Source organism: Patella vulgata, chromosome 4, assembly GCF_932274485.2.
Source record: "Patella vulgata chromosome 4, xgPatVulg1.2, whole genome shotgun sequence".
Classification (NCBI taxonomy): Eukaryota; Metazoa; Mollusca; class Gastropoda; family Patellidae; genus Patella; species Patella vulgata.
The window spans coordinates 24,438,937-24,464,354 of NC_065882.2; the positions used below are offsets into that span (position 1 = coordinate 24,438,937).

The following is a 25,418-nucleotide window of genomic DNA, read 5'->3' on the forward strand; positions in this document are numbered from 1 at the left end:
GTAAGCGTTCCGTTCATGTCTACATTAATTAAGCTTTTGGAAAAATTACAATCACCCAACCTGATTAATTCTCCTTGAAAAACCTATATGAGTTTAATAAATAATGATACTCTGGAGAGGGTATTGTTTGGGCACATATTCTTACCACACATCCTAAAAGACAGTCAAGTGAAACTAAAATCTGTTACCACTCATCCTAAAAAACCGTCTAGTTAAACTTAGATTAGAATCATTTGAAAAGTATCTGAAAGTCTTAATATCCAGATTCTACTAATACAGGCGAATCTTGTTAACATTAAAAGTCCTGCATCGATTATCTGTAGAGTTGTTACCCTTGTTATCGAAACTTTATAATCGCTCAACTCATAAGAGGTTTTTCTTTTTAATTTTGGGTGTGCATCTATAACTTCCAGAGTTACCGCCCTTGCCACCAACTCTGAGTTACAGCTCTTTATGTGCTAGTTTAATTCGATTTTTATTGTCCCTTTGGGAAATGCAGGGGACTACTGAAATAGATGACGGGTTTGTGTGTCCGTCACATGGTTTGGAACATAATAACCCAGCAGCTTCTAATTGGAGTAGAATGTTCAAACTTGGTTTAGATGTTTAATAGATGACTGTTTGGATTGAGTTCGATGATAGGCATAATCTGCTAAGGCTGATTTGCAGAAACTTGGGAACACAATAATCGTGCTTCTAATTGAGGTAGTTTGTTTATACTTGATGTTCATTAGATGAATGCACTGGCGGAGTTCGATGATGAACATCATCGTTTAGGCTAATCAGGAGATAAGCAAATTTGATTTTACTGATGACTTTAATTCTAACTGAATGATAGTGATAAAACTTGGTACATAGTGTTATTACATAAATACCATTTTCTGCTTACGTAGAGCCATAAGCAGTTTGGTTGTTCGGGACTATGTATAACGCTGATTCTAATTCAGTGGCAGTGATGAGGCTTGGTGTATAGTTTCATCACCACAATACCTTGAATACGCTGTTCAGTGCGATGGTGAACATGTTTAGGTTAGGTTAAGCAGAGATAAACAATTTGATTAAAAGGTTATGTAAAAAAAAAATAGTATTCGGAAATTCATGTAATCATCGCACCATTTCCTCATTGATTTCCTGGCAAACATCGGCAAATAATTTGCGATGTTAGAGATGGATGGTATTGGAATATAAAGAAATTATTATTTTTTTAAGAAAAAATAATGATAATAACTAAATATTTAAACACAAAACAAGTCCTCCAACACCCATACCCACCCGTCCAAAAATTACCAAACAAACAAATCCGCACTTAAAGTTTCACTTTTTATATACCTTCGTGAAGAGAAGGTAACCAAGAATCTGTGATTCTGAAAATACTAGCAAAAATTTAATTTCATTCACTATTTAAATACGCCCGTGAATAGAAGGTAACCTAGAATAAAAAATAACCACAAAACAAGATCTGAAAATACTATCAAAAACTTAATTCCATTTTAATTCAATGTCTTGAAATCAATAAGAAATAAACCAATTCTTTAAACTGGACGAAAAAAATCTCAAACCAAAAAATTTACCAATTTCTTAATGATTGAAGGAAAGCTTTAGAATAGTTTCAAATTGAACTCCGCTTTCTGAGTGATGCGACAAAATTTCCATAAGGTGTCGATTCTCTCTGCGTCTTGTCAAATTTTCTTTTAATTTCTTCAACCAATCGTCCTGGAACCAGCTGTCCAATATTACAATGTCGACACAAAGTTTTCTCATAACCACTCTAGGCAGTAATTACCACTTTAGTCCCTCTTGGCGTGTCTATCGATTCTTCTATGTTTGGCTGGTATCCACGGTCGATCAAATCCTAACCAGCATCGACCCATATCAGATTCTCTCCTAGCTTTTGATAACAGGTGCGCTTCGAACCGGCTTTGGTTGGCATCTGACTTGTCCTACCAGTCCGTATTCGAAAGAGTGAAAGTTTATGAAGGTCCATAACAGGATGAGGAGGCGTCGAGTCGATGATGGGAGTTTTAATGGGAGGTGGTCAACTGACGAGAGCTTGACAGATCAAGACATCTCAGCTCTACTACTGACCAGTATGAACTTCACTTAACTTTTCCCCAGTCTTATTAATCCGGATAAGTGCTGCAATGTGTGGCACAGAAACTTTTCATGTTTTTTCGTACTTGTTAAGAATTCGTTAGTTTTTTGTAAAGTAAAGATATTTATGGATTAATGAAAACAAAAACCCATCAGCAAGTCATAATTACCGATGAGAAAAGGAAATTCAAAGATTAATCCATGAAGACAAAGTTAACACAGTTATCAGTTATTACCTAAAATGTTTTACGAGAATGTCTTTGAGAGCTGATGTGTGCTACGATTAAGTTCAGTTAAATTGAGATTTCTAATTGTCCAGGTGGTTATTTGTATAGTAACGATTTTAAAGGGTAAGTTTCAGTTTATTAACATCATATTCTACATTTTGAAATTGGTAATAGTCAACCGCGTGCTTACATTTATTTGAATAAATATTAAACTTTAAAACATAAACACGAATTGGAATTGGAATTTAATTGTTGCATTGATCAATTGGGGTTGCCTCATATGACAAACAATGGAATGTGCCATTTAATTTAATTTAATTTTTTTTAAAAGTTATTTTATTGAAAAATTTAAGCTATCTTCTTCACTTTTCAAAATGAATGGACGGATATGGGTTATTCATTCTAAGTAATTTTAATTTTCGTTTGTAGTTTATTTATAGGATTCAGCGAGAAAATAATTTTAAATCTTGGTGACTTTTTGCTATTCCATTCCAGAAACATTAATAGTAGCTATAGCATAATAGAGGAAATGAACGTTTATTAAATCCAAGCGATATCCATTGAAAAACTGAGCAGAAGCGTTAACTAAATGTTTGTTAAAATAATGATCAAAGACGGAATACGTGATTCCATTGCTCATCTGTACATTAAATTATCTACAATAAAACTGACAACAGTCAAATAATTAACAAAAAGTCTGAAAATAGTAGATGACACGGACAAACATTTAATGGTCCTAGCTTTACCTTCCAGTTAGATTATTTCCAGCTGAATGACTAAACAAAAATATCAACCACGACTATGATAAAAAAAAAATTGTTTCAATGTCTTTCGCCTTTCACAAACATGTTTTTTCTTAGTTTCTTATTATTTCTTCTAAATTGCTTCTGGTAACATTTATCTTTTATTCATGATATTGCTACGGTGTAAGTTTACAGACCAGCTTTTAAAATGCTGTAGTCCTAACTGTCCATATCATTTATATTACATATTGACTGCGTTTACTTGTTTGTGTTTTATTTTACAAAAAAAAAAAAGAAACAAAGAAAGACATAATAAAAAGAGAGACCTGTTTGTCTAGGGGTTGGATTCGATAAAACTGAAATGTAGTATCAGGTATTGTCCAACACGATCATGCACAAATACCATAAACATCAGGATACAGCCAAGTTGCATAACGTATCACAATATATCACGAACCTTGGTGGTCTATTGTTTCAAACGATGTGTTCTTTTTGACCGAGAAGGATTTTATCTATAAGGTTTATTATTCTTCTTAATGATTATACATAAAACATCCAATATCTTCTGACACCAATGTAATGCTGGATTTAGGCATTAGTTATACCAGCTACAACTTAAAAAGCAAAGATACATAGAAATACAAATTTATATAAAACGTGCTGATAGGTAGCATACAACTTTGATACAATTTATCAGTAAATATAAATTAATTTGTGTAATTAATATATAGACACATCTGTATTGTTATTGTTACTGAAAACATTTGTATAGTTAAAGTAACTAAGTCTCTAACTCAATATCACCCAAAGTCTTCGGAATTGAAAAAACGAATTATTTGTCAATTTAAAACAACAGTGATGGTGTGATTTTACCGGGAAAAGATGGACTCCTGATATCCAATATTTAAGACAAAATAAACATTTTACCATTGGTACACAAATCATGTACCATAATGCGTGTCAGCGCCATTTGTAACAAGGGACTCGAAGAACGAGGCTAGGCAAATTCCACAAGTCATGTCAAATGGTGACCTCATATTCTTATCTTCAGAGCATGCACAATAAATACTATCGGTGTAGACTGGAATAACCAGACGCTAGAGATTGTCATTCGATTGAGACTTCTGGCGTATTTGTATTTCGTCGAACAATATTTACAATAAAAACAGAAACAATTAAATGTAAATCAGTTTATATAGATTCATATTACATTATTATATGCGTTGCGACCCATTTGTGTCAATTTCTAGGTCCAGAATATTAGCGATTTAGTTCCTTTAATGTACAGGAATATGATATGTATCCATCGGTTTAAATACACAATCATATATTTTTTTATATAATGTATCATTTAAAATGCCAAAAAATTCGGACATGTATAGCGACAAAGAAAAGAAGCACTTATAGTTCTAGATATAATGTATCAATTCAGCTAGTAATATGTTTAATAGATTGTTTAAATATAACAACCAATGCTTGTTTGAAAACAAACATTTTTATATACTTGTATACCAATTAAAATCCTAACATTATAATACAATGTATCTTTTGAAATTGAAACATTTTAATATACTACATGTAGTAATGCATCGACAAAATTTTAATATAGAAACCCTACTAATGCAGTGTATCATTCTAATAAATTATGTATCAGTAGTGTATCAAGTGCACGAACAGTAATATTCTCCATATTGATACACATTTAATAACATCTGTAACTTTTTTCTAATAAATTGAAATGCTATTGTACCATATTCACATTTAATTGATACAGTTGCTGCTATTAGTATTGACCGAGAAAAAAAATATTCACACCAATACCGCCGATATCATTTCTTCGCGTCATGTAAACCATCTTTATCTGCTGGCTACAGACGCATCCAATATATGAAGTGGGATTTTTTTACACACTTTACTACGGTCGTTACGAATAGTTTCTACGTAGTTTTATCTTGTGATTACCTCTTTTGACAAAATATCAGTTTTTTCTCTAAAATCAACACTAGTAATATGATAAGGAGATTTAGATAGAAGTCCCAAGAAATCAAATTAACGTGCTTTATAACGATCCCATGTTGTAGAAAAAAATGAGCAACCATTTTGAATTGTTGACACAGGAACGGTGGTTTTAAATAGTTCCGTTCTATACAACTATAATTTTATACAGAAAAAGTAATTACATAATTGAAAATAGATATGCAAATTTTAGAGCTTACAATTATTGTTAAAATATACACGTATTTAAAACATGTAATATAAACCCATTTCCGTTGATGTTGAGGGGTTAATTCAGTTTGTGGTTCTTCTAAATTGCATAATGCATATGTAACTAAATTGTATGTTGGAGACCCCCCCCCCCCTTCAGTTATTCTGGAGATATATACAAAAAATTCTTAAGAGTGTGTACCTTTTCCCAGAATAACCCGGAATCCAAATTTTCTCTCGGTGGGTTAAAATAGGCAGGGTGATGCTTTACTAGCTAGAACAGACTAAATGGATTAATTTTCTAAAACCGAAATAGTTTTTTTTTTTTTTTTACAATTCATTCAGATTGAATTGCAAAGATAGCCGTTGAACATCTATAGATGTCATGAGGTTTCACGTCCTTCTTTTTAGCACCAACCGAGCTAATGAAGACAGCCATGCACCATGCAGTGTGCTACTAGCGAAGTTTTTCCCGGACAGCGACTTCTCCGCCTAGTCTTCTTCGGATTCCAACTGTCAAGGTTTTCCGTTTCATCCGACCGACTAGCACGGTGGGAAATTCCGAGGAACTTTTTAGGTCAAGATCAGGATGAAACCTGGTCAATGAGCAAGGTCCATACCCACTGAGCAAACGTGGCCCGAACCTGGCATTGACCTGGAAAAGGAGGTTATGGAAAATTGGGAGCACAGTAATTCAATTTTCTCTGTCATTGGATACCAAGGCAATATATACTCTCCATGGTTAGTACTGATATTTAGTCTTGTACCGCCGAGTAGTTTTTATTTAAGATCTCCAATAATCACAGACAAACAAAACGTTTTATTACGTTTAAATTCATTTACAAAAATGTACCCCCCCCCCCCGCAAAATCCATATTTTACGCGTCGTTTCCAAAATCAACAGAAACAAAATGACAAGGTTTAATTTTATTTTACTTATAAATATCAGCTGTCAATCAAAACCGCCATCTTCATGATAATTATAGACGGACAACTCACCAGTCTCAGCAAAGCGCCAGTCTGTCAGAGATAATATATCTTCTAATCTTTCAAATTCTTACAATCTTTCTTACAATCAGACATATTAAATAATATATAAAATAATATCCTCTATTTAGACCAAGATTGTATTTCTATCATTATAAAGAAATCAGGAATCCAATTTTTCAAGGTGACAGACAGCATATGATAAAGGTCGTTATCAGATTGATGGTATTTTCGAATATTGAATTAAATCAATTCGTTGCTCAACCGTTTAAGGTTTGCAATATTATCTGGAACTGATTTACTACTTTTAAACCATGTTAATCCCACCGAGACTTCAAAAACCCACGGAGGCTAAACGTCCACCAGCAACTGAGTTGTCCTAGCTAGCCATACCACCATTTTTAATTATTTAAAAAAAAGAGAAGTGTGAAGTCTCTTCTGTGTTGCTATTATGAATCTAAATTTTAACGATGAGATGTTTTTGCATCTTGCCGACGACAAATTCTAATTAGATATTAAACACCGATAGCCACTATTAGCCTGGCAAAGCAAAATACACGGTGTTAAGTGTAAGATTCCAGAAAGACAGTTTTGTGACTTTCATTCATATTGCCTGTATTCTCCTATCAGATTTTATTAATCACAGAGGTGTGAGTAAGGTACTCAAGCTAAACGTGACATGACTTACTCTTCAGTCATCCAGTGATGTCTTTTGTAAATTGATGAAAGCAAACGCATACCAATTTGCTATTAAAGCAATATTATACTTGAGTTCATCAAATTTGTTGAGTTCCAACAGATCTATTCTAATTGTGATGTCCGTTAAGCATAGCTATTTAAAGAGCATATCAATGACCTGGAAAAATTTCTGTAATTGTAGCCAGTGGTTACTACATTCACTTTACGGCAAGTTCACGCCAAGCTGATTAAAATTAAATCAGCCATTTTCAGTCAAAGTAGCAAGTATTGACACCCCCACGTAAAACGACTTTGCCAATCATCGAAAACACCCCTAATATCCTCAGACGCCAGTGACGTCACAGTGACCGAATACATATTCGGAATATTTATTCCTTAATTAGATATATACAACTACAAATAAAACAAATTTACCTTTAGCTTCGTGCCAGACATCAAAGAAGTGCTTCATATTCACCTGGTTTTCAGTCATCGTACGGCGCGAATGAGACCTTCATTCTTCACGTGGATGCTGGATTTGACTTCATTACTCTAAAATAGGCCGTAAAATATGAAATAGGAGAAAATTTGGGCTAATTTATTTTGTTGGTAACCAACTAAATTAAATAACAGATTGTTTGAGAAGAGGCATCTGACTACATTTGTGTATTTTAATATGGCAAATTCACTCTAAAATATTACACTCACAAGTATGTAATCTATAACAATCCAAGACGAGAAAGGTCAGCTCTTAATTTCTTAAATATGCTTTGCGTTACATATTTGTAGCTTACATGTAGATAATTATAATGAGGTAATGATTATGTGAGTATGTTAATTGGACCATGAATAAACACTAGTGCTGTGCATGGATAGTAAAAACCAATCTACAGTAGACGCTATTTTTATTTTACAATCAATTATTATTTTCTGAGAAAAAAAAGTCCTCTTTATGCGTGCTTTGTAGATTACTGTAAAGCATTTGATTATTTAAACAGGTGTAATTTATGGTTTAAATTAATACGGGGGGGGGGGAATTTGGGGTAAAACTGTGAAAATAATGTCTTTTTATGACGATGTTAAGTGCTGTGTTAAATTAAATGGAGAAACTATCTGAATATTTTAATAGTAAGAATGGTCTGCTTCAAGGGGAAGTTTTATCGTCGTTGTTATTTTATTTTTATATTAATGATTGTGAATCTCATCTTCTAGCCGATAATTGTGAGTCTATTGATATCCAGGCATTCAATCCATTTTATCTTATGTAGGCAGACGATAAAGTAGTTCGTTCAAAAACTCCACAAGTCCTTCAAGATATTTTGAATTAACTATGTCGATACACACATAAATGGGATTTGCAAATTAATTCTAAAAAGATCAAGAATATGATTTTTCTAAAAAAAAATATGAGAATTGGACTCTTGATGGTTGTAATATTCAAGTTGTAAATAGTTTTAATTATCTTGGCCTACTACTAAATTTTAATGGTAAATATCTAATTACACAAAAACACATTGCTGAACAGGGTCGAAAAGCTCTCTTCTCAGTCTCAAAAGTTTGTAATGAAAATTATCTTAATATTGTAACTAAACTTTATCTCTTGCATTCTTAATTACGGGGCTGAAGTTTGAGGCTTTTCTTCTGGACACGATATAGAACAAATGCATTTAAGTGACATTAAGAAAATCTTAGACACAAGAACAACCACAAATTCCATCATGGTCTATTATGAACTTGGATGTTTCCCTTTAATCATAACGAGAAAATTACGGATCTTTAAAAACTGAATCAAAATATATTCTTCTACTAATGTCTTACTTAATTCTTGTTGCTCTAATATGTTAATAAATAATGACCCGTGGGTCCTGAATGTTAAGAATCAACTTTTTAAAATTGGCTTGGGAGATTTATGGGAAAAACCCTTTCATGTCATAAACACAAATTGTATTCATATCACCAGACAAAGATTATTAAACATATTTAATCAGTAGTGTATTGAGAAATTTGTATTATGAAGTAAATATATCATTTATAAGCATATTGTGAATATTTGGCTTGCAATAGTATTTGACTAAACCAGTAGAAAAAACAACCGTTTGTCCAGTGATAATTTAAATATTGAAAAGTTACGATATTATAGTACTAAATATATTGAGGGGATCACGTGGCTAAGTGGGTAAGACGCTAGCTCGCTAGCCTGGAGGTCGGGTGTTCGATCCCTGCATTGGCCGAGAAAGTTCATCCAGATTTTCCGGCGTGGTTCTCCCTTGTCAGTGATGCAGGACGGAGGGGCTGACAAGGAAAGCTGTCTAGTCGTTCGGATGGGACGAAAAACCGAGGTCCCGTGTACACATTGGCGTGCACGTAAAAGATCCCTTGGCAGTTGGAATTCGATATAAGAGTAGGCCGTAGTGCCGCTGTCCGGGCAAAATTTCCCTCATAGCACACTGTATGGCGTATGCCCGTCTTCATTAGCCCAGGTTAGGAGCAGAACAGTAGGACGTTAAACTCCATTTCATTTCATTTCATTTCATACTAAATATATTGAGAGAAGTAAACGACTATGTACATTGTGTAATTTTAAAGACATTGAAATGAGTATCATTTTGTTTTAATTTGTCCAGTTTATACAAATCTGAGATATAAATATATATAAAAATATTATTATTCGAACCCCTGTGTTTTTAAATTATTTTATCTTTTATGTACTAAAAAATGTATCTGAACTTGTAAACCATGGTAGATTTTCATATTTTTCTAATAAGATAAGAGATGAAGAGATTAAACGAAATAGTAACAGTTGATATACCATCACTCTACTCTCAATATCATGATTCTTGTTTTTAATATCCTGTTTATATATTAGTATATATGGATATTTGTAAATATATATATATTGTAAATATCTTTGCTTTCCCCGAGGAGTTTGTGACGCAAGGGTAATAAAAACTTGAAACTTGATAAGATCATAATATTAATAGTGTATATTGTACATGTATGTGTGGTCCCTGTGACGTCACCAGCCAATTAACCGGATTAAGGCTGTTATTGAAATATTGAGAAGTGATTTCGGATGTCTGATACTTAAACCATAATATGTCGAATACATTTATTCAGATTGGTGTGAACTTGTCGTAAAGTACATATAGTAACCGCTGGTTACAAATACAGAAAAGTTTGACAGGTCACTTGATGTGCTCTTTAATCTAAAAAAAACCAGATACGGTCATTGGTCCGGGACTACCTCCGGTGGTATTTTACTTACTAACAGCTTTATCATTACCCATTAGAAATACATTGGATGACCCGGTGCTGCGGTTTGGCTCGTTACCAGATTAGGTTCGAAAGCTAACATATTAGCAACCCGAAACGTGACAGAGGCTTGAAGGTTCACTCAACGCAAAATAGGTAATTTCGGGATTAACATATTATTATGGTAGGCCTATATATCTATTTCAATAATACACTGGCACGAAGACGTCCTTCGTAACCGTAGAAAACAATAGAACACAGAGAAAACCTACGAGCTCGCGACACTTGACTCAATGTCAGATCTAATAATATCCAAAACTCCACCATATAAATAAAGAATTATGGAGACGAGTGTTAGGTGAATCGTTTTGGTGTAATACCATGGTGGGTGTGATAGCATAAAACAGATGTGCAGGTTCTCACAGTCAGTTTATTAATAATAAATAACATACTTTCTATATAATCAGTTAATAGAATTATACACATATAATTTTAACGCCCAGCACATTTCATTTATTGTAATACAATTAATATTTTCACAAGCGTCCGTCAACTAGAGCTATTTATGGTTGGTTTCATATTCGTGCATAGCCCACTTACACTTATGTACCGATATATGGCGCCGCAAAACAAATGAAAACTCTTGCCTTGTTAAGACACGCGTTCATTGTCAGTGTGTTTCTAACCTCTGAATATAATATGCGTAAAACTCAGTGGAGTGCCTTTTCCCGCAAACTTTATATGTTTTATGTTTAATTTGCAATATAACGAAGATATACGCAACCCCTTATATTTTTCACAATGACTTGTCTTACCAGGTTTAGCGTTGAAACCCTGATTATATAAGCCCCGAAAAACAAATGCGGTTTGCAAGAATACATCTTTGACAATAAAAAAATCATAAAGAGTTCAACAGGTTTTCAGATTTTAATCATGATTATCGAAAAGAATTCCAAGATGCCGTATTTGAGTCAAAAAAGGAGTCATAACAATAAGTATGGAGGAGCAGAGTCAGAAACACAATTCATCATCGTGCTCGGATGCCAGCTTCATCCCTCCGGTAAGTCGTTTGGCAACTGTTGCCATTCTCGATCAAGATCTGTCTCTATGTGTGCCAGGGTCTGCACAGATGGGTTCAATGCTTGCCCATAACATGCTTTAACCGCTTGAGATAAGGACTCATTGCAGGCACGTGGAGAGTTTACCGACATTGATGACTTGTGTCATCAGTGTCATTTGTGAACTCTCCAATCACGATGTTGAATTGAGTTTCTGATTCTACATCTCTATACTTGTAAAACGGCCTCGTTTCTTTTGTTGTTCAGACTGTGGGAAACTGTGTGAAAACCTGTAAATATATAAATATTGCAGAGTACCTGTACGTCTGGTTTATGCTATAACACCTACCAATTTCATATAACCTGACTGTATGATGCCATTGCTCAAAATAACTACCCATCGTCGCTAAACCATGTCACCATCCCTTCATTACAATTGTCGGTAACACAGTGTATTCATCGAAATCGACGTGTGTAGTAGACGATGAATATATCAACTAAAGCTTTTAGGAATTACAGTTATCCCTTAAGTTTTTTTGTACATTAAGCGTCAGTCGCTTCATTGATGCGAAAGAGCGATGCGATGAAGCGATACGATGTCGCGATGACGTTGAGCATAAACCTTTTTCAAATCCTGTGGCTGTCCCCCGGATGAAGCGATGTAAATTTTAAAGAACTTATAATATAATACTCTTTATATTTGTGACAGGGACAAATGTTTAATAGCCATATTACACGATTAAATGCCCGGAACCTACTTTCGTCTATTATAAGATTAGAAATTTTATTTCTCTTCCAATGAAGTTCCAATCAATGCCAGAACAATTAATGAGCAGTAGAATTAATCGTTCAGCGTTATAATCTATCAACAACTATTGATGTGTAATCCATTAAAGATTTAAAAGATCCTCAATCATGAGAAAAAACGGTCTATATCAGCACAGTTTTTAGTTGAAGTGTTAAATGTAGTTTGGATCCGAAAACTTTAAGAATCCCGAGCCGCGGTATCTTATCTTATATCAGGACTCGTACACGTTTCCCTTTTCAGCTGAGAAACGCCGCAACCTTCCATTGGTATCAAGAAGATTTCAAAAGAAAGTGGTATAATTCAAAAACAAAATTATAAATAAGCCAATGGCACAGTCTTCAAAATGTCGCCGACGCCATTTAGTTGTTGTTATTTTGGGAGTCTTTTTGTTGTTGACAAAACAAGATGTGTTTACTTTGTTTTAAAAAATCTTTTGCTATGGTATACAAAATATGACTAGACAAAAAAAATATTAACCTATATACAGTGTTTTGTGGGTGTGTGTCAAAATATTGAAATGATTGACACGAATTTTAAACTATAATCAACATAAAAATATATCATGCTCTAATACATTCTGATCAACCGAACTTAAAAACCAAACAAAAGTTAGGCTTTCCATAATTTCAGGAATCCGGTGAAGGATTTTGTTCCGATTGTCTTTAAATATGGGTTTAAGAAAATGGACACATTGACTTAGGTTTATATAAATTGGTCGATAATGATTAGACCTTCGTCAAATATCCTTAACCGACTAGAAGCTATCTTCAGCAAGCAAACTCATGTTTTCTTTTCCAATTTTGTTTCATTGTTTTATCACTAGGATCAGAGATTATTGATTATATTAGTAGAGTTCACACCATCTTTATCTATCTCAATGAGAATTTCATATTTTCTAAGAAAGTCAAAACATAATTATTTCTATGTTTTTTGCTCAATAGGTTATCAACTCACTATTATACGACCATGGGCATTATTTCCCACCCTTAAAAATCATTGACACAGGAAATAATAACACAATTACCTCCCTTGTTTTCCTATTGCCTCCATGCATTAGCTACCTTCAAACGTTGGAATTTGAAGATGAAAATGATATTTTTGCCAATTTCTCAGCTGGCAATAGTGACTTATAGGATTAATAGGATTAATAGGATTATTCTTTAACAAGGCTTTATTTAAATAAATTTTAAAAATATAACTTAAAAATATGAAATTGCAGCTTTAAAGACATCTTACAGCGCAAAACTAAACACATATTCACAAAATATGACATCTCATTTTAAATACAGAGAAATATGGCCACGACTTTCCAAGCTAAAAACTATAAACATGCAATGACAAGTATCAATACCGGTAGAAACAAAATCGTGTTACCAACCGTCAAGGTATGCCAGACGAATTTTAGCAGAGTGTAACTCTGTAGAACTCATCAGAATGGATGTAGTCGAATTCTTCACCCTCGTTACGCTCTAACCAATGCTTGACTGGGACATCACCATACGACCATGTTCTCTACTTAGAGCTGACGGAACCCATACAAACGTTTGGGCATCAATTCCAGAGCCAAAGCAATAGGATGAAAGATATCATTGAGTCATCAGCCCAGTTCAGTTATTTTTAAATTTTTTATTTTCATTCAGTTTCTGAACTTGAGACTTAAATTTGAACATTTTAATTATATGACTTTTGTGAAAGTAGGGCCACCGCACGTGGTCCTTTTAATTTTAATTTCGATGTCAGACGACTGTTCTTTGGATAAGAAATTCGCCCCAACTTGCATCTTTCCTTTAAATCGGCAGTCCACGATTAACCTTAAACAACCATAGCGTCGGTAGGCCCATTTCATTAATGAAGTACTATACCAACACCACAAGTTAAAAGACATAGAATAGGTATCTCGGCCAACGTCTTGTATAATAACGCTATTATATTAAATTTGTGTAATTAAGTAGAAATACCTTGTATATATAATATTCAATAAGGATACCCTGATGTGTTGACAAGAAGTATCAACAGTATAAGCGAACAAAGGTACCACCGTGATTAAAGTAACATTTTTTTTTCTGCTGTTCCATTTAAAAATTACCCCTTCTATACTCAAATTTGTTACAATTTTACTAAAACTTAATAATTATTTCAATACAATCAATTTATTCAAGTTTCTTTTTTTTAAAAAAAAAAAAAATCTTTAAAACAAGGAGTATGTTGTCGATTTTCTGAAATTTCTGTTTGGAAAATTTTAAATTACTCAAAATTACCTTTATTCAAAACACAAAAGTAATCAAACCGCAATCAATTTTCTGAAATTTCGTTTTGGAAAACCTCAAAATACCCAAATGTAATCAATTCTTTGAATGTTCTTTTTTTAAACTTTACAATCTAATAATTTTTCTGAAGTATCATTGAAGCTATAACGATAATTGTGTAGGCTTTTGAACTAAGTGTAAAATAGTTTATGTATTTAGTTTTGGTCTGGAATTGATGGTGGGGACTGTGGTGTATAAAGCCATCTTCCATGTATTTTGACAACGTACTCTTCTAGAGATTCACTGCATAGTAACCAAAAATTCATCAGTAAATTATATTTTTAATCGCATTCTATCCACAGGCTGACATACACGATATTTCTTGTATTTTATCTCATGCAGAGAACAAGAGGTTACAGATATTTAACAAGAAAAGTACTATACCAGCATAAAATCCTATAATACCAGACAAACATAACCTCAACCTGATGCAACTAATGTATTAAACCACAATTGAATACAGTATTCAATAAAACAAAGAATGGTATTCAAATAAAGTCAAGATGTATCGGTAAACAATGATATTTAAGGACGAACATTGTAAATAGACACTGTAAATGGAAGTATTGTTCTTATTGGTTAAAAGAGGAAACTATTTTAATCAAGTTAATATCAATATTGATGTTATGTAGATGTGCGTCTGGTACTGGTGGCTTATCATATTGAAATTAGAGAACTGACCATGCAGCACGTTTCAAATTAACTCACCGCATATTGTTTTAAACATATTGGATTAGAGCCAGCGTTCCATTTGACTTTTTATGTGAAGGTTAAACAAAATTTATGAAAATGTGGGGTAACGGCAATCCTATTAAAATGGTTTACCAAAATTAAAACAGGTCTACTGGTACAGCACTCGATGTTATAAGACAGTTACAGTTTTCTTTTCCTGGTACATCCTAGCGTTAACTGCTATAAGCTCAATCGAGAGCCCCGGTGGCTTAGTGAGTAAGGCACTGGCTCACTAACCGGGAGGTCTGGGTTTGCATCCTGATATTGGTCGGCAAGAAAGTCCTCCTGGATGTCCCATTGTGGTTTCTCCTTGTCAGTGGTGCAGGACGGAAGGCCCCGTAAGGAACAGCGTCTAGTCGTTCGGATGGTATAAAAACAAATTCCGTTGTTTGGTGTGGATGTAAAACAAGCCTTGGCAGATGGAATTCGAAATAATAGTAGGCCTAGGCCGTAGCGCCGCTGTTCGGCCAAATTTCCCACACAGCACACTGTATGACACATGCCCGTCTTCATTAGCCATGCAGTCGATGCAGATAGTAGGACATTTAACCCCATTGCATTTCATTTCAGTTTATCAGCAGTATTAATCGAAAAAAACACAAAAACAAACCAAAACACGTTGTATTAAAAACAAACTGTGTTATAAAAGGTTATATTTAAATTTCGATTTTCTTACTTTTTTCAGAACTAAAACGAATAGCCTGCAGTTGTACAGGATTTGTCAGTGCCCGTTTTACACGGTAATACTGTCACACCGTATGTGGTAATACTGTCTCTGACACACCGTATAATATAATCCATGGTAATACTATCACTGCCACACCTTATATGGTCCATGGAATACTGTCATTGACACACTCTGGATCACAAATGTCATTAAGATTTTACTCTAAAATAGCAAATCAGATGGAGTATATTGTCACCTCTGTCTGTTGGTCTATTTATTTGTCCACAATTCTTATAAACGTTCGACAGGTCAGAGTATCTGAGCTCTTGATGCCGGGATTGTCTGGCTATAAAGACGACGTTCAACTAGAGTTAAGGTCCCAGTTACTCTATTTTTGATATTTTTTTTACTAAATTGTTACCAAGAGATTTTTCACAGAATTGCTGTACTTGTCGAGAAAATCGTGAAATTCACTCTTCGGAAAACTGTTGGTGGTAATGCTATTTCACATTTATGTGCCTAATTGAGTCCAATTTGGCACGTCTTTTGCAAAATTTACCAAGTGTGTGTAGTATTTGAAAGGAATTATATAAGTTCGACTAGACGAGAATACAGTTATAAAATTAAACTGTTGGATGCCTTTGCAGTTTTAGATAACATGTAATCCATGTATAGAGACAGTGGTATCTATTAATAACTATAAAATATATATTCAAAATCTACCTCTATAATCAAGATGAATTGACCCAAAGAATTTAGTAGTCTAGAGCTGAGAAAAAAAATAGACATGGCTTTAGGCACTAGACGATAGTATTTTGGACAAATTTAGAAAATTCTTTAATTCTACAAAACGTGGTCAAACAACGACTTGGTTCCCATAGAGAGTATAAAGACAAAAGCGGTTTCAAGTCTAAGACCAAATACCAATAGAATTAATAATCAATTGACAGTACAGCTGGCTAGCGTTTTAATCTCGACTTGTATTAATTGTTAAATCAAGATGTTCAAATATGACTCCGTACCTGCGGGTATTGGGGTGTCTATAGAAGAGAAATTATAGTCAAATAGAATGATTAGATGAAATATGAAAACTAATATGTAAACAGGAGGTGAATGATAGAAGGATGTTGTTGGTCTGATTGATTTCAACTTGACGTTAATTCACACTCTAGTAAATATGATATCGACTGTAAAGCCCCTAGAGGCAGTATCTCTCACTTCCTATATAAGTCTCAGAAAGCTAGGATTAGAACATGACCTTTCAGACTATTGCGAGCCATTATACGAGGTTTATATCAAACTAGCGTTTATTTTTTAACTCAGTGATAGATTAAGATTTTTATATTTAAACAAAAATATGATTTTTCTCTGTATATCTTATCCCATGACAGGGTACTTTCCATTTTTCGCTACGTACTGAGCTGCCAGACTACTTTGACTATTTTAAAGTATAAAGATTCGTCTATTCAGCATTTTCGTCCAATTACAGCCTCCTTTCCTCAGTGGTTTCTATCAATATTGTTAGATTAAACCAGCCGGAATTTGAAATTTGAAATTTGAAAAATATGTCATGATAACCAGAATCAAACCCCGTAAATTTCAGAAAATGGAACTACTTCAAATTTGTAAATAAACGTAAGTTAGTGAACAGGCGAAATTAAATGAAGTTACGGATTGTGCACTGTTTATTTTAATAATATATTATTTGCAGCAACCTGTAGTGCCCCGTAGTTCTAATGAAAAGCTCGGAATAGTTTGCACATGTTAATGAACCCTCTCTGATTTGAACAGAAAGCCCAGCACTGAAGTTTTTGGTATTTCTCACAGGATTATATTTGATTGCGATTTGTTACAGTTAAAATTGTCAGATAAAGCGCAAAACTTCGTGCAAGTCAACCGATGTTTGTTTGTCATTGCATTTTGAAGTAACGTGATTATCGTTAGAACCGTTCAAATTGAATTCAAAGTTTTTAATACCATTGATCATTTTAAAACGGCAGAGGATATTCGCCATTCGAATGGCAAAGAGTTATTCGCCATTCGTTTACGTTATTTGCCATTCGTTTTCGTTATTTGCCATTCGTTTTCGTTATTTGCCATTCTTTTTTTTAAATCGATATTCTCTGTCCTATCACGATGTCTGGTCGAGGGGTAATGCTACCAACCACTTAAACTAGTTTAACTTCGTCCTACAAAATGCACATACATCATTTTCGTTGCAGTAAAAATGCGAAAATAACTACTACAACAAACGTTGTTTGACACAGTGCCGTTGGAGGTCTATATATAGTCTAGCGGTGACTACCCGAAAACGTAGCATACTTTATGACCTGTCTTTGACAGGTTTAAATAAGACAAAATAGTTTTATTCAAATATATGGATTGGAAATAAACAGTGGTTGAAAATGAAAGGTTTGGGTAGATAAAAAAAAAATGAAATAAAATCCTGCTGCTAAATATGAAAAATAAATACGAATGGCACAAAAAGACGAGAGATATGTACATGGAGAGAGAGAGGGTCGGTTCGCCATACGTCCGTTCGAAACAAACTAGGTAATTTCTGGACTAACATATGGCTCAATTTTATTTTAATAATTCACTTGCGCATAGAGCTCTTTAGCGCGGAATCAAAACCACGCTACTTGACTATATAACACCTTCTGATCCAAGGCGCACGCGTTAATCCCCCCCCCCACCAGACATATTTGGGGCACGCTAAAGTGGGGCACGGTGGCTCAGTCAGTAAGACGTTGGCTGGTGATTCCGGCCGAAAAAGTTCACATGGAGTTTCCGGCGTTGTTGCAAAGGACGACGTATAGTCGTTCGGCTGAGACGAAAAATCGATGTCGTTAAACCCCATTGCATTTCTTAACATGGAAAGGGTGTGGCACTTTGTTGGTTCAGCACGATCTACTCTATTTTGCAAAATGATACAAGGACAGAGAATATCGATTTAATAAAAGGGCGGCAGATAACGAAAACAGATGGCGAAATACTCTTTGTCATCCGGATGGCGAATTAGTCTGATGATCATACCCGGTGTTGGATGAGAATGTTCATATGTATTGTGCGGCATGGTTTTCGCGGTGTCCTTTGGTTTCCTCCCACGACTAAAGACCCCTACGCACAAGCGACTCCGGAGGAATTTTCTGAGGAAGAACAAAGTAGAATAAAAGTTGCTATTTGTTACAAGTCAAACTTAAACAGTTTCGGCGTGGTTTCGATTCACCTGTTGTACGTGACAAGGAGTAGGGTCGCCTGTGCAACCCCATGGGTTTTCTCCGGGTCCTACCACTGCTAACGTCTAAAGACCACTACGCTCGGGAATTATTCAAATAAAAAAAATGGAACCCTATGTGTTAGTCCCGAAATGACCCTCTCTCTCTCATTCCAGTTTCATATGAGGGAAATTTTGCCCGGATACGCCAATGTATACACCTGTCCTCGTTTTTTTCGTCCCATCCGAGCGACTACACAGCTGTCCTTGCCAGGCCCTTCGTCCTGCACCACTGACAAGGGGAAATAGCCGAAACAAATTATGATCATGCCTAAAAAATATATCGTTTAGAGTACACAGAGACGAGGCATGCGAAGCCGGTGGCTTAAAGAAACATTCGTGATTCCAGAAAAAATGTCACTGTGTATTAAACTGACTTTAAATTTTCTAAATTTTATGCCAAATTTTAATCCCTTAATCAATTTTAAGAAATTACGATCTCATCCCTGGCTGGTACGCCCATGTGAGTAGATGTAAATGAATTATATGTTTGACAATAAAACACACTGTTGAGAAAGCAATGTAGGCTACGAGTAGCAAATGAATAAAACACACGGTTGAGAAAGAAATCTAGGCTATGAGTAGCAGATGAATACGGGATGCCAATAAAGAAATGGCGGGGGGGGGGGGGCAATGGTTAGCACGTGTGCGCTGTATCATAAGGTCTGTCATAGAGCTCTCTCTCTCTCTCTCTCTCTCTCTTACTCTCTCTCTTACTCTCTCTCTCTCTAGTTTGAAATGGAAGGTATAAATAGAAATATATGGGTGGCAAATATAAAACGCAGTTGGAAATGAAATGTATTGGGTAGGAACTGAAATATACGAATGGTATATAGATAGAACATGTGGTTGGCAATGAAATAATATGGGTAGCCTACTCCGGGTGGTAGGCGGGCGGGCATTCAGATCAGGTTAGAACAATTTTAATAAGCCTCTGCTGCTTTCGCAGGAATGAAATTAGATTAAGTTTATATTGTATCTACTTTGTGATAAACAAAAGTGCAAAGAAATGCGTTTTCAATGTATTAGTAAAGATTCAAAATTTCACAGAATACGGAACTTTTCACATGTGTGCTACTTCCATCTACACACGATGTCGGTTTCGCTGTCTATGCTTCGCTGTGAACGAAGGTGTTCATATGCACTATGAAGCTTCAAATAACAAATGACAATTAAAAAGGGATTCTGGGTCTGTATTTTGAATAAAAGCACAAACAATCTGCAAGAATGTTAGGTTTATTATATAAAACGAATGGCGAATAACCATCCTTATGGCTCTAGGCTATTCGCCATTCGAATGGCGAATATCCACTCCGTTTTAAAACTATATTTTATATGTTTTGTTTTATATCTCATACACCCATGTTTCAATACAGAGGGGGGTGGGGGGTGGGGGTGGATGGTCGAATGGTTAGCACGTGCGTGCTGTATCATAAGGCCTGTCATTGAGTCAACTGGCGTGGTTTCGAATCCCCGGTTGTACGTGACAAGGAGTAGGGTCGCCTGTCCAACTACGTTGGTTTTCTCCGGGTCCTCCGGTTACCTCCCACTGCTAAAGACCCCCACGCGCAAGCGAATTATTGAAATACAATTAAACCATATGTTGGTCCGGAAATGACCTGGTTTGTGTCGAGTGGACGTTAAACCCCATTTCTCTCTCTCTCTTTCAATACAGAGGCCCAATTTCTATATCATTTTCAAAGATTGTTTAAAAAGAACGGTATCGGCAACTGGAAAACAACATTTTTTTGCGAGAAAATGTCCATGGGCATTCACAGTCTGCATGGGACACAAAATTTTGAAGGGATTCATGGACAAGTCAGATTCAGGGAAGTGTCATACTTGCGCTCCGTTTATTTATTCCATTTTTTAAAATATATCCGGTTTTTGTAAACATTTTTTAAAAGGTTATATTTTATTAGGGTCTGTTTTCCTTATAAGAACGTGACTATAAATATGACCTTGAATATCAAGATTTGCAAACACAATGTTCATGTGGGCTCTTGCCAGACAGAAAGTGTTAATGATTTTTATTAAGTATGTGTAAAATATTTTGTTATTGGGCAGATTGATGTGGACATATTATAAGAAACCTGGGACATCAGTTCATCGGTTCAATTAATACAGATCGCTATCTCCAATAAATGTCTTGCCTAGTCTCTGATATCTCATAAAAAATACATGTTTTAACTTCCTTTGATTCTTTACGGTATCGTCACCTACACTTATTTGCCTTTTACGACTCTCCGATTGCGTTATATGTCACTAAACCGGTCTGAGAAAGCATCTAAATCGCCATACATTCTAATTTACGTAACCTATGATTTGGTGAACATTCAAATCTAGGTGTCAATCGTTGGAAGCGGGGATAAATTAAGTGATATAATAATGGTTGTTATCAAAAGGAAGTCGGTTGTAGAACTCCGGGTCATAAAGAAACCTTAACTATCCGTCAAAATAAGCCATCAATTAGCAATCAATGATAGAAAATGTCTCGTTTTTTTTCTGTGACGGGTTTCTTATAGTGATAGTCAAGTCATGCACTATAGACCAATATTCATCCATGTTTAAGTGAAAAACATAGGTGATATCAAATAGAACAAAATAAACATGAAGCCAGTGACTTCGAGCTTTAGCCAGTTTCTAATCTTTTACATCGTTGTTGTTTGTTGATAAGCACTAGTTAAAGGCACAACATGTCAGAATAATGGTTTAAGACTATACACAATCAAAATGGCGTTCATTATTCCAAAAAAATATTCAGATTCAAATCGATCAGTTCAAAAATAAGTTGTTATGGTCATTTAAAGTTTACATTGGTTTCACATCGCCGTGTTATCTTCTTCGTACAAGGTAGCACATTTTTTTTTAAATACACGAATGTAATTAATCACGTAATAACAACAGTATTTGTTTAAAATGGTATTTTTTTACTTTTCCGATATATGTGACTCATCAGTTATTTTCTTCCCCTAATTTCCAATGAAAGGTTCCATAAAACTACATGATAAAGACCAAGTAAAAATTCAACCGAGAAAACCCACCCAAACCCCCACAATATCTTTTCACTGTTCGAGTTGTCCCACCCCCCGTGCTCTCAAAAAAGGACGGTTATACTAACGTTCCATCCGAATCTTATCACAGGTCGCAACTTACCATGGTCCCCAATAGTTCAGTATGCCTGATGAACATCACGATTTAAAGGGCGTATGACTCTATTCTTTGGTACCTTAAAATAGACGAAATGGGTCTGAATGCACATAATATGGGTGTATATAAAGTTATTTTCACCTTTTTAAAAAAAAATTGTTTTTGTAATTTCTAATCATCTACGTTCGGTGAAATAGGTGAACAGTCGAAATTTAACGAAAGTCGTTTGCGCCTGGTTAGTTCATTCTACACGGGTTATTTTGTCGTTTGAGTATCAGCCATTTTTTCTTCTGGGATATGTTTTCTATTTTTCATTACAAATGACTTTTGAAACCATTATATTCGTAGAATACACGACTCGTGTAGTGATTTTAAAATGCTCACTGTGTCTTAAATAGTTGATATGGGGATCCCATATTCAAATTCGTAGTTTTATTTCGAATATTATCGATAATAATTAATATTGAGTTTGAGGTTTAGCTCCTGTAACGCTAAATAGACGTTTCCTAATCACATCTTCCCATCTTCCCGGTTAAGAGTGGGACCAAATGAAATAACGCCATGTAAGAATTGGAACATTGTTAACACCATGCGAATCTGAACAAAGTTATGACGCTAACATTATGGAATATAATATTTGGCCAAAATTGGTTATGTAAACTTGGTGAACGGATTCTTAAATCATATTATCTAATGACGTGTCAGTAGAGTTTTAGTAGGGTTCTTTGTTTATTTCATTCCAGAATACAGAAATGGATCCAGTAAAAGAGCGTGTTGGGCGTATGCTGCGAACCGCTAGATCATATCTTCCACGCAAAGGAACGGCGGAGGAGAAGGTAAACTTTGCACTATTTTCCAACTCGGAGAGTGAGAAAGAATTATCAACATTACAAAATGGTTCTATACGGAAATCTTCGTGGCCAGACGACCGAAGTCAAAGTGGCAGTGTGGTGGATGAATTGTCAGACTTTAACGTTAATCCTAAAGATAAGATTTCAGAATGGCAAGCCGGATGGAATGTTACAAACGCTATACAGGTAAGCTATTCTGTATTTACATTTTTCCAGTTTAAAGCACGGCATTGTTTTACAGATTGGCCCACCAGTCCATTCATATCATCCCAAACTGGTAGGCCAAGATTTTATAGACTATTCTTACTCGGGAACATGAACATTCCACTGTGAAACTAAGTTACCAAAATATACATCATAACCACCTCAAAAACTTCTTCGACCGATTCATATAAAGGAAACCTAGCGCACTTTTTTTATAGCGTTGGTCCTTTTATGCTCTTAATGTATGGATTATTACTAACCCTTAAAATATTTTTTGTCCCTCTTTATAATTTTGTCATAAAATGATCTTATCAAATCTATAATTTCAGGGTATGTTTATAGTAAGCTTCCCTTATGCAGTTGTCCAGGGCGGTTATTGGGCTTTAGTTGCAATGATAGTTGTTGCCTATATCTGTTGTCATACTGGTAAAATATTAGTCCATTGTCTTTACGAAGAAAACGAACAAGGCATAAAAGTACGAGTCAGAAACAGTTATGTGGAAATTGCTGAACATGTATGGGGAAAGCGATTTGGTGGTCGCATTGTGAATTGTGCACAAATTATAGAATTATTAATGACGTGCATACTTTATGTGCTCTTGTGTGGTGACCTCATTAAGGGCAGTTTCCCTGACAGTCCCTTGGATTTGACGTCGTGGATTATTATAAGCACTGTACCATTGTTAGCCTGTGCGTTCCTACAATCTCTACAACGTGTATCCATGTTGAGTTTTTGGTGTACAGTAGCTCACATGTTGATCAACGCCATTATACTTATTTACTGTTTTACAAAAGTCACTGAATGGCATTGGACTGATGTACAAGTTCGGATCAATATTTGGACATTTCCCATTTCCTTAGGGATTGTAGTGTTTAGTTACACGTCTCAAATATTTCTGCCCACGCTAGAAGGTAATTTAAACGATAGAAGTAAATTTACCTGTATGATGCACTGGACTCATGTTGCGGCGGCTGTTTTTAAAGCTGGCTTTTCTTATGTAGGTTTCCTGACCTGGGGTTTCGCCACCAAAGAAGTTATCAGCAACAATTTACCAACCCAGGTGTTCAAGATCATCATAAACATCATCTTGGTCATCAAGGCTCAGCTATCTTACCCTCTGCCCTATTTCGCGGCTGTGGACCTTTTAGAGACAGCGTTGTTTGTCGGTCGACCAGAAACTGTATTTCCGGCTTGTATAGACAATACTCATAGACTCAAATTCTGGGCCCTGTTTTGTAGGCTAGCTCTAGTATTATTAACAACAGCTTTAGCTATATTCATACCCCATTTCGCTATTTTGATGGGGTTAATAGGTAGCTTTACAGGAACTATGTTGTCATTTGTTTGGCCGTGCTACTTTCACTTATGGATTAGATGGCATAGTATGAGTAGGTTAAGCCGTGCATTGGATATAATCATCATCATTATAGGACTATCCTGTGGCTCGATAGGGATATATTATTCCGGTCACGCATTAACGAGAGCTTTCCAAGGACTTCCGCCAAGTCCGTTCCATGGCTGAATATCAGATTTGGCGGGAAATCGAAGCACGTCACTTCGCGGCCATGGAACAATCAGACAATGTAATCATGTCATTAGTTAGGTGTCAGTTGAATTTACTTTACAAGTTTTTTTCTCGGTAATAAATATGCGATGTTAGAAGTCACGACTTTGTTTGTCAAAACTCTACACATAATGTGAGGATGGTTTCATCTGACCTTCTTCATACAGTCCGCCTACTTGAAGAACGTTTGTTCGATGACTGCACTATCCTATAGACAAACATAATTATTGACAATACTTGTTCTCTACAGCTGATGCTATATAAAGTATTGGTCTGTCCTATCGATATCGATATACTTTTATAACATGAATTATAACGGAAGGATGTCTGAAATACGACATCTGATGAGGTGGTCTGATTTAACCACTATTAATCCAGTTGAATTTATATGCTTTGAAATTAATTTTACCCTTACGACGATTCATTAGAAATAGAAATGAAATGATATGGGATTTAACGCTCTACTTTTCTTTACCGACTGGGATACTGAGGGAATTGTGAGGGAAACTTTGCCCCGACAGCGGCGCTACCGTCTACCCTTATTTCGATTCCCAACTGTCATGGGTTCAATGTGTACGCGGAGGCTTGGTATTTCGTCAAATTCGACGGAATAAACT

The 25,418-nt window shown here is 35.2% G+C and overlaps 1 protein-coding gene across 1 annotated transcript; it reads left to right on the forward strand.

Moving 5' to 3' along the window:
• Window positions 1-1,936: 1,936 nt before the first annotated feature.
• LOC126817523 (vesicular inhibitory amino acid transporter) lies at window positions 1,937-24,891 on the forward strand. The gene is made up of 3 exons (XM_050544553.2): window positions 1,937-2,441; window positions 22,925-23,218; window positions 23,566-24,891. Exons 2-3 carry the CDS (start codon window positions 22,934-22,936, stop codon window positions 24,757-24,759), a joined length of 1,479 nt encoding a protein of 492 aa, XP_050400510.1. The 5' UTR covers window positions 1,937-2,441; window positions 22,925-22,933; the 3' UTR covers window positions 24,760-24,891.
• Window positions 24,892-25,418: the final 527 nt, after the last annotated feature.

Bases quoted from the DNA above. Each gene is read 5' to 3' on its own strand.
- LOC126817523 (XM_050544553.2), top strand. From the start codon at position 22,934: ATGGATCCAGTAAAAGAGCGTGTTGGGCGTATGCTGCGAACCGCTAGA. The intron at 23,219-23,565 runs GTAAGCTATTCT...CTATAATTTCAG, and splicing joins ATGTTACAAACGCTATACAG to GGTATGTTTATAGTAAGCTT.